Source organism: Saccopteryx bilineata, chromosome 9 (genome assembly GCF_036850765.1).
Source record: "Saccopteryx bilineata isolate mSacBil1 chromosome 9, mSacBil1_pri_phased_curated, whole genome shotgun sequence".
Lineage (NCBI taxonomy): Eukaryota > Metazoa > Chordata > Mammalia > Chiroptera > Emballonuridae > Saccopteryx > Saccopteryx bilineata.
In genome coordinates, this window is record NC_089498.1 from 47,841,179 (window position 1) to 47,852,082 (window position 10,904).

The window sequence follows — 10,904 nt, forward strand, 5'->3', positions numbered from 1 at the left end:
TGACCTGAAGAGCATGGAGAGGAACTCAAGTTCCTGTGGCTCCAAACACTCAACCACCACCCATGCTGATAACCAGCACATTACCTCCTCTCCAGCCCACTCTCATCTCAGCCTCCTTTCCCGGGAAACCCCTACCCCACCTTCTGCCTCTGCCTCCTTCCCTCCCCTTGACCGGCAAGGAATATAGCTCTGGGTTATAATCTGCCAGGCCTAGTTCCATTTAACCTCGGCCAAGTGAGCGAACATCTGAGCCTTGGTTTCTTGATCTTCAAAATTGGGCTAGTGCCCTGGCCGGTTGGCTCAGTGGTAGAGCGTCAGCCTGGCGTGCAGGAGTCCTGGGTTCAATTCCCAGCCAGGGCACACAGGAGAAGCGCCCATCTGCTTCTCCCCCTCTCCCCCTCTCCTTTCTCTCTGTCTCTCTCTTCCCCTCCCGCAGCCAAGGCTCCATTGGAGCAAGGTTGGCCCAGGCACTGAGGATGGCTCCATAGCCTCTGCCTCAGGCGCTAGAATCACTCTGGTTACAACAGAGCGACGCCCCAGATGGGGCAGAACATCGCCCCCTGGTGGGCATGCCGGGTGGATCCCGGTTGGGCACATGCAGGAGTCTGTCTGACTGCCTCCCCGTTTCCAACTTCAGAAAAATACAAACAAACAAACAAACAAAAAGAAACAAAAAACAAACAAAAAAAAACACACAAAAAACCCCCCAAAATGGGGCTAGTAATAAAGCTACCGAGAGAAATCAATGCAATAATGCCTGTAAAGCACTTAACCCAGGAACCAGGGTAGTAGTTTGCACCCTGAACTGGAGGCGGCATGCTCTTAGGCGAGCACCTAATCTCTGTGTGTCTGTTTCCTCCTGTGTACAACAGGACAATAAATGAGTGCTTCGTGGGTCGTTCTGAGGATACATGTGCACGTGTATATGTAAGGCACTAAAAACCATGCATACAGTTGGCGATAATTGCTGTGGTTATCATTGAATGGGGGGGGGCTGGGGTTGGGTGGAAGCGGGGCCAAGCCAGGAAGGCCCTGGAGGATCCAGGGCCCCCTCCTTCACGCAAGGGCTCAGGGATAGCTGTCCTGGAGATCTCTGTCTGCTGCTTCACACCGTGGGGGGGGCGGGGGGGGCGGGGCGGCTGGGGCTCACATCAGGCGCAGGCGTCTGCCTTCAAGGACCCGCCGCGGAGGGCGGAGCCCGTGGGCCGCCGCCCCGCCCCCATCCCTGCCCTCGCACGCTGTGGCCGGCTCAGAGGGGAACTGAGTGGAGCGCGTCCACCCCGTGCCCCCAAGCTGGGGCTCAGTGGGTTTAGGGCTCCCTGAGGTCCCTACGCCCTGGAGGCAGGATCCGGACGGGTGGTGGTGCGGGGGTCCAGGAGATCCCTTCATCGGGCTGTGGGCGGTGAGTGAAGGGCACAGGTGGGTGGCACCGCCTCTCCCCGGAGTCCTGGAGTTGGGGATGGGGAGGCAAACCCTTGGCGAGGAAATCGGCTCAAACCAGGTTTGGAGTGAGGGCAGGAGGCTTGAGGCGGGGTGCCCAGGGGGACCGTGGGGCGAGGAGTATATTCTTTGTTGAGTATGTACCAGCATGTGGTGGGTTGGGTTGTTACGGGATAGGTATGCCAAGGTGGATTCTGGTGGTAAAACTGGAGATGCCTGGGGAGCTTGTGGGTGTGCAGGGGGTTGTGTGGGATCATCCATGTGGGTGGATTAGGCGAGTGGTGCATGGACTTGGTCTTTGGGGCATATTGTCAAGGGAAGTGATGGGAACGGGGGAGAGTGTCCTGGGTGCACAATATGGGAAGCTTGTGCCTTTGTGTGTACGTGCTGCACACAAAGCTCTGATGCTGGGGAAATTGGGAGTGTGAAAGAGTGTGTAAGAAGGTTGGGGGTCCTGGCCAGGTAGCTTATTTGGTTCAAGTGGAGTCCTGGCCTGACCTGTGGTGGCGCAGTGGATAAAGCCTTGACCTGGAATGCTGAGGTCACCGGTTTGAAACCTTGGGCTTGCCTGGTCAAGGCACATATGGGAGTTGATGCTTCCTGCTCCTCCCCACCTTCTCTCTCTCTCTCTTCTCTGAAATGAATAAAAACAAAAACAAAAACAAACAAACAAAAAAAGTGGAGACCTGATACACCAAGGCTGCGGGTTCAATCCCTGCTGAAAGCATATACAAGAATCAACGAATTAATAAGTGGAACAAAACAATGTTTCTCTTTTTCTCTCCTTCCTCCCTAAAATTAATCAAGAAGGTTGGGGGCTCCAGAGTGTGTTTTCTGGGAGCTGATGTTGCCTGGGGCAGGTATGCAAGGAGCCCCTTGGGAAATGAATGCATGCAGCTGGAGGTGGGGGTTGGGCTTATCTGGTTGGGTATGTGCAACTGGGACTTGGGTATTTTATTCAGTGTGCAGGCTTGGGGGGCACAGAGGGTGTGAACTAGAGTAAAGAGCCAAGTGTTATTGGGGAGGAGTTTGCAGGAAGGGTGGTGTGTAAACCGAGCATGGGTGTGTAGTTCAAGGGTGTGTAAGGTATAGTTTGGAATAAGTGTGGCAGTTATGCAGTTTTTGCGCTGAGGGCAGAGAAGCCCAGAGTTGAATGTCTGGATCTCTGCATTCTCTTTACAACTTGGTACAGCCTCATTTAGTCTCTGGGCCTCAGTTTCACTATCTGTAAAATGGGTCTGAGAGTTGTTGAACTAATTAATTAGTCTCTGCCTGGAGTCTTTCCAGCATCAGGTGTCAAGGGAAGCATGAAGGTAGGACTTTTACAACTTATCTTCTTCTTTCCCCTATCCCAGGAATTCCCTCCAGGAGACTCTCCCCAGCCATGGACAGCCCGAGTCTTCTAGAACTTCAAAAGACTCTGCAGGCAGATGTAGGCTCCGACCTCCCTGTCCAGAAGCCTGGCAAGCCTGAGCTGGGCCTTCACTTTGGAGAGACAGCCTTTTCAGAATCCTTAAGGGGTTGGCAGTTTCTGCCACCACCCCTTCCCTCTGTGAGTGCAAGTCTGAGGCAGCCAGGGCCCCCTGACCTTGAGGTAGGAGCAGCAGTCTTTAGTGGCAGCAGGAGGAGGAGACTGGAGATTCCTTGTCAACATCTGACAGGCTGGGGGCTGGGGTACCTGTCTTAGGCCTGGAGAATCACTTCTGAGCTACATGTGGGGTTCCTAAATTTCCAGTTGTTTTTTCTGTTCTCCCTCTCTCTTGGGTTCTTTAGCTTTTTCTCTCCAGATCTGCCTCTCGGCTTTGTTCCCCAGACTTTGGCTGTCTTCCCTCTGAGTTCTGACTCTGCTGCTCTCTATCTGCCCATCTCTCTCCAGAGCTGATACACCTCTAGAGAGACCTGCCCTGGTCTCTTTTGTAAAACATCACTTTTCGAGTATCTTCTTGTCTTTTATTTTATTTTTTTTCTGAAGTGAGAAGCAAGGAGGCAGGCACAGACTCCAGCATGCGCCCAACCGGGATCCACCCGGCAAGCCCACTAGGGGGTGCTGCTCCATTGCAACCGGAGCCATTCTAGCACCTGAGGCAGAGGCCATGGAGCCATCCTCAGTGCCCGGGCCAACTTTGCTCCAATGGAGCCTTAGCTGCGGGAGGGGAAGAGAGAGATAGAAAGGAGGGGGAAGGGGGAAGCAGATGGGCACTTCTTCTGTGTGCCCTGGTCAGGAATCGAACTTGGGACTTCCACACGCCGGGTGCCGATGCTCTACCCCTGAGCCAACAGGCCAGGGCCTTGTCTTTTATTTCTTAAACATGGTTTCTAGTTACTATTGCTGTATAAGAAATTACTGCAAAACTTAGTAGCTTAAAACAACAGCAACCACCTGACCAGGCATTGGCGCAGTGGATAGAGCATTGGACTGGAATGCAGAGGACCCAGGTTCGAGACCCCGAGGTCACCAGCTTGAGCGCGGACTCATCTGGTTTGAGCAAAAGCCCACCAGCTTGAACCCAAGGTCGCTGGGACCAGCAAGGGGTTACTCGGTCTGCTGAAGGCCCGCAGTCAAGGCACATATGAGAAAGCAATCAATGAACAACTAAGGTGTTGCAACACACAATGAAAAACTAATGATTGATTCTCATCTCTCTCCGTCCCTGTCTATCCCTCCCTCTGACTCTCTCTCTCTCTCTGTAATAAATAAATAAATTAAAAAAAAGAAGTATAAATGTCCTAAAATTTAAAACAAAAACCAAACAAACAAACAAACAAAAACAGCAACCAGTATCATCACTCATGGTTTCTTTGGGTCAGAAATTTAGGAAGGATTTTGTTGGTTGGTTCTGCCTCAGGGTCTTTCATGAGGTTGCAGTGAGCCAGTGGCTAAGATCTGGAACAGTCAAGGGCTAAAGCAGCTGGGAGCTGGCTGGTATGTCTCCTCATGCAGTCTTGGGGGTTCTACATGTATCTCCTCATATGGGCTGGTTTGGGCTTACTTCTAGCATGGCAACTTCAGTGCAGTCATACTCCTTCTATGCCTCCAGTCTCTAGCATAAATGTCTCAGCAAAGCAGGAGTTACCTCATCTTTCCTGATTTAGGAAGTTATGTGACATTACTTCTGCATTCCATCAATTATGAGTGAGTCACAGCCTGTCCAGATTCAAGGAAAGGGGACATAGACCTTACCTGTGATGGGAAGAGTATCAGTCACAGTGTACCAAAAGCATCTGGAGTGGGAGAGATAGTTGTGGTCATTTTGGAAAACAGTTTGCCACATTGTAGCAGTAGGCACCACTCTGACATTATGTCTGATAATTCCAATGTTTAAGATTTTGAAGGTCATATTATTTCTGCTTGTTCTCATTCATGGTGCCTTATGTGCCTGGTTATCTTTGCCTCCATGCTGATCATCGTATTTGAAAAATTATTTTGAGCCTAGGCCAGGTAGCTCACTTGTTAGAGCACCATCCCAATATACCAAGGTGTGAGTTTTTTTGGGTTTTTTTTTTTTTTTTTTGTATTTTTCTGAAGTTGGAAACGGGAGGCAGTCAGACAGACTCCCGCATGCGCCCGACCGGGACCCACCTGGCATGCCCACCAGGGGGCATGCTCTGCCCATCTGGGGCGTTGCTCTGTTGCGACCAGAGCCATTCTAGCGCCTGAGGCTAAAGCCATGGAGCCGTCCTCAGCGCCCGGGTCAACTTTGCTCCAATGGAGCCTTGGCTGCGGGAGAGGAAGAGAGGGACAGAGAGGAGGAGAGGGGGAGGGGTGGAGAAGCAGATGGGTGCTTCTCCTGTGTGCCCTGGCTGGGAATCGAACCCGGGACTCCCACACACCAGGTTGACACTCTACCACTGAGCCAACCTGCCAGGGCCCAAGGTGTGAGTTTGATCCCCAGTAAGGGCGCATACAAGAATCAACCAGTGAATGCGTAAATAAGTGGAACAACAAATCTGTTTCTCTCTCCCTTCCTTCCTTTCTTTCTAAAATCAATAAATAAAAAACTTAAGAAGTATTTTGAGGCCTGGAATGAAGGTGCCTTCCTCTAGAGAGGGTTTGGTTTGCTTCTGTGAGCTGCCTGGGGGCATTAGCAGTTAAAGATCATTTCTAAAAAAAGTTATTTATTTTAGTGAGAACAAGACAGATACAGACAGGAAGGGAGAGATGAGAAGCATCAACTCTTAGTTGCAGTAATCTTAGTTGTTCATTGATTGCTACTTACATGTGCCTTGACCAGGGTGCTCCAGCATAGCCAGCGACCTTGGGCTTCAAGCCAGTGACCTTGGAGCTCAAGCCAGCAATCATGGGGTCATGTCTATGATCTCATGCTCAAGCTGGCGACCCTGGGGTTTCAAACCTAAGTCCTCAGTGCCCCAGATAGAAACTCTACCCACTGTGCCACTGCCTGGTCAGGCTAAAATTTTATTTATTATTTTTTTAAATAACTTTTTAAAGTTTATTTTATTTTATTTTTTAAGATGGGAAAGAGAGAGAGAGATAGAGAGAGAGAGAGAGAAGGGGTGGGGATGAACAGGAAGCATCAACTCCCATACGTGCCTTGACCAGGCAAGCCCAGGGTTTCCAACCGGCGACCTCACCATTCCAGGTCAATGCTTTATCTCTGTGCCACCACAGGTCAGGCTAAAAATTTATTTATTGATTTCAGAGAGAGGAAGGGATAGAGAGAGGCAGGCAGACAGATAGAAACATTGATCTGTTTCTGCATGTGCCCTGAACTGGGATCAAACTGGCAACCTCTGTGTATCAGGATGATGCTCTTAACAACCGAGTTATCAGGCCAGGGCTAAAAGATCATTTCTTATTTAGTTCAAGGTTTAATTGAAAGGTTATGTTTTCTGGGATTGGCAAATGCCTTACCAGAAAGGGCAAAAGAGGCCTTCTCTGTTCATTTGACCTTTCTCTTTGTTGTAAGGTACCAAAAAGCTGCAAATTTTTTTTTGTTTGTTTTTGTATTTTTCTGAAGCTGGAAACGGGGAGAGACAGTCAGACAGACTCCCGCATGCGCCCGACCGGGATCCACCCCGCACGCCCACCACGGGCAATGCTCTGCCCACCAGGGGGCGATGCTCTGCCCCTCCGGGGTGTCGCTCTGCCCCTCCGGGGGCGTCGCTCTGCCGCGACCAGAGCCACTCTAGCGCCTGGGGCAGAGGCCAAGGAGCCATCCCCAGCGCCCGGGCCATCTTTGCTCCAATGTAGCCTTGGCTGCGGGAGGGGAAGAGACAGACAGAGAGGAAGGAGGGGGGGGTGGAGAAGCAAATGGGCGCTTCTCCTATGTGCCCTGGTCGGGAATCGAACCCGGGTCCCCCGCACGCCAGGTCGACGCTGAGCCAACCGGCCAGGGCCAAAAAGCTGCAAATTAATATTGATATCCTAGGAAGAAAAGGCCAGGCTTTCCTGTCCTTTCTTTGGAAAATGGAGGAAAAGGAATGTAGAAGTCTCCTGACTTACAGGGACGACTAGGGTCATTTGCTTTTAAGTTCTCTGAAAGGATTAGGGTTACCTGAGAAACTTCTCTTTCAATGGGAGAAGTTTTACATACCACCTTACACTGATTGTAGTTCCTCCTGCTTCCTGGAATCTTGAGTAAAATACCTCTAGACTAGTGAGGGAAGAACCCTGAAAGATTTGTAAATGTCTTTGATTGTGTTACCTTGAAAGTCTTAATGTTTCTGTGTATCCCCTAGAGAAATGTTATAACCTTGTTAATGATTGTGCCATAATATCATGCTCTCCCCACCTGCCTGTGATCAAGGGTATATAAGCAGCCCCTGAACTATTTTTGGGGCTGCGCAATGTGGGCTTGCAGATGCCCCGTGTCAGCCATATGCAGCCAGCATATTAAAATTTCCTCCTTTAATAAAACTCTTCAAAATTTATCTGGACTGGGTGTCTCTACGTGGACTTGATGAAGTGAGGTATGGTGCCTTTCAGAATCTGGGGTGCAGTACTTTAGAACATATTAACTTTGACTTTCATTTCAGTGTTGGTCTTAGTGACTCCTTGGTCTTAGCTGTTTGATGCAAGATTAAAAAAAATTTTTTTTAATCATCTGAAATCAATATTTTCAGGAGGCAGGTTTGTCTGAATAGTTTAGGCCACCAGAGTTATTTCTCCTAATGTTCACCTTTTTGCAGGCTCCTGTCCCCATTGGTATCTGTCTCTGCTTCAGGAGCATTTAACTCAGAGATTGTATTGCAATTGTAGTATCTACATATAACGGACCTGTAAACTCCTTGAAACTGAACTCAGAGCTTTGGTGGTAGGTGGGGCTCTTTGGAGACAGGGTCCACAGCTTCCCCTCAAAGAGATCGAGGATATAGAAGTCAAGAGCCTGTGTCCAGGAACATTTTTGTCTTGGTGTTTCTGGGGAGGCCCCGGTATTGGTCTCTGGGGGCTAGGAGGTACCCACCCAGGCACTCTCCTGCCTATAGGATGGGTCATCAAGTGACAGCGACTTGGACTGGGATGTGGGCAGACTGCTTTCCCCGCTCATACCCCACGACCACCTTGGACTGTCTTCTCCATGCTGTGCTGTTTGTGGCCTGTGGGCTTTGCTGCCTTCTGCCTGGCCTGGAAGGTCAGTCTGTGTATGGGGCTGGGAGGGAACTGGATGTAAAAGAGAAAAATGCATTCAAAATAGGGAAAACCCCCCCCAAAACCAACCAAACAAAAAATTAAGTAGCTATGCCTGGGAGGAAAAAGATGGAGGATTCACATGAACACATTCAGGGTAAAGTGAGGAGTTTCACAGAGGGCTGCCAAGTGGTGGTTTTTTTTTTTTTTTTTTTTTTGAGACAGAGTCAGAGAGAGGGATAGACAGGGACAGACAGACAGGGAACGGAGAGATGAGAAGCATCAATCATTAGTTTTTCTTTGTGCGTTGCAACACCTTAATTGTTCATTGATTGCTTTATCATATGTGTCTTAACCACGGGCCTTCAGCAGACTGAGTAACCCCTTGCTCGAGCCAGCAACCTTGGGCTCAAGCTGGTGACCTCGAGGTCTCGAACCTGGGTCTTTCGCATCCCAGTCCGACGCTCTATCCACTGCGCCACGGCCCAGTCAGGCCAAGTGGTGGTTTTTAACCTGAACTCAAGTCCTAGGTCTGCTAGTCCCTGTGAGCAAGCCACTTGACTTCCCTGTGCTCATTTTCCTCATCTGTGAAACTGCAATAATTTCTGCCTCAGGGCCTGTGTGTATGTGGGCAGAGTGGAGAATTCGGGTGGATATGGCGGTGGTAGTGTCCAGCAATGAGACCAAGCTGGACAACCCCTCCCCTTCCTGGCCCCTGCCATGTGAGATGAAACACCAGACTCTTGCGGTCAAACCTGTGTCAGTCTGTGTGTGAGGTGAGGTGGAGCTGGGGCACCGGAAAGGCTGTCCCCAGGGTGCTCCTGGACAACTCACAGGAGGAATCTGAGGGGCAAAGGGTTTCCAAGTTGCAGAATGTTCTTTTCACTACTGAGGATGCTCAGCAGAGAATCAGAGCTGGGTACCAAGGATTTACTCCTCCACACGCCAGTTGTGTGATTTGGGCCCCAGTGACTTCTCTTTGAGCCTCACTTTTTCTCATCTGCAAAACGGAAAAGGAAGCCTCCCTCGGAACTCCTTCGATAGCAAGTGGCAGAAACGGAATCCAGACCACCTTACACACAAAAAAGGGAAGAAAGCTGAGGTAGAACAGGGTTCAGGGGCTCAAATGAAATGAGTGGTCTGGTCTCTCCATCTCTTCGCCCTTCCTTTTTGGCTTCATTCCATGCAGGCTCCCCCTTCTGGGGGAGAAAAATGACCCAGCAAGTCAAAGGACCCCAGAGGTCCACTCTCCCAGGGGCCCTCTCAGGGGATGGAGCCTTAGGTAACAGTAAACTGTTGGCAGCTGGCAGGCAAAACCCTGGTGTCTGCCATGAGCAGCACTTCACAGAGGGGCAAAGACATGCTCACTAACGGGCTGGATATTACCTAGTAATGACACTTCAATTCGGCTTTCTCACTCCGTTTAGTGCCATCCATGGGATCTTCCTAGAACACCCTTCCTCATTTGGCATTCCGCTGGGCGCTGCATGGAGCACAACTGCAAGCTAAAGATACTTATGCATTTCCTTTGTTTCCTGGGAGGAAATGACACCACCGAAGGGGCAGTTGTGGGAACTGTGTGAGCTAGTTCAAGCATGTGAAGCATGAAGCATGAGGCCCATCACAAACCCCCAGACATCAGCGGCTGACGGCATCTGGTGATTACATGGCCGAGTTGTGGGAATTTTTCCTTTTGATGCTCATTTTTGACTCCTGCCCATTAAATAAAAGGGTGGGGGAGTAGTCATACAGCAACTAAGAATGCCCCCCTATATTTTCAAATGCCCCCTAGGGGGTGCTATCAGCCCTGATAACCAACAGACCTGACACTTGTGTACAGATGGGAACCTACAGTGCACAGTGCTGGCCTTTCCCTGGGTTTGCCTGAACAGCAGGGCCTGGGACTGGCTGAGTGGGACCCAGGCTCCACTGCTGACTAGCTGGTGACCTCTGGCAGCTAACTGGCTTCTGAGCTGGTTTCTACATCTTAAAATGTGGACTGTAGTAAGAGCCCCGCCTCACTGCGTTGCTGGGTTCAGACACAGATGCTGCTCCCAGCCCACGTTCTCTCCCTGACCACCTTTCTTCTACTCTCACACGCTCAGCTCTACAGGCCTCATTTTGGGGCCTGTCCCCCATGTGTCCATAAGCTTGCTCGCTGGTCTCCTCCTGGCTTCTCTTAGATGTCTCCTCTCCATGGAGGTGCCCCAGTGATGGATTACATTTGCCTTCCTCACACGACCTTGTACAAACCCTTCCCTGCACTTTGTTACAGAACTTACCATCATCTGCCAAACACCATTAAAAAAAAAAAAATTTCAAGTGTTTGTTGTTGTGGAAAAGGCTTTACCTCAGAAAAGCAGCTGTCAGTAAAAAAGAGACTGTACAGAGGTGGGCAAACGTAGGTTTACAACTTGTAAATATGAAAGCCAGTTTATTCTTATATTATTATTTATTAATTATTACGTTATTTCCCATATGAACAACTGTAAACCTACTCTTCCCCTTCCCCTAAAGAACTAAGGATATCCATGAAGTGTCAAAGCCAGTAGGAAAATCCCAACAAACTCCAAATTGTCATTTACAATGGCCCCTTCGCAGAGGATAAAAACATTATAAAAAATTTTGACCTAATTGCACATTAGAAATACAATTCCAGGATATTCCAAGATGGCCATGGAATAAGCAGATGTTACAACAGCAAACTCCCAGGACCAGGGAATTAAAACTTAATTTAAGCCTGACCTGTGGTGGCGCAGTGGATAAAGAGTCAACCTGGAAACGCTAAGGTTGCCAGTTCAAAACCCTGGGCTTGCCTGGTCAAGGCACATATGGGAATTGATGCTTTCTGCTCCTCCCCCCTTCTCTCTCTCTC

At 49.8% G+C, this 10,904-nt stretch overlaps 1 protein-coding gene across 1 annotated transcript; it reads left to right on the forward strand.

Annotated features, from left to right (window-relative positions):
• The first annotated feature begins 1,264 nt into the window (after positions 1 to 1,264).
• On the forward strand, positions 1,265 to 8,072 carry TMEM91 (transmembrane protein 91). The gene is given in 4 exon segments (XM_066244138.1): positions 1,265 to 1,402; positions 2,796 to 3,034; positions 7,888 to 7,966; positions 7,969 to 8,072. Coding segments are annotated over 3 exon segments (393 nt in total). The 5' UTR covers positions 1,265 to 1,402; positions 2,796 to 2,824.
• The last annotated feature ends 2,832 nt before the right edge of the window (positions 8,073 to 10,904 follow it).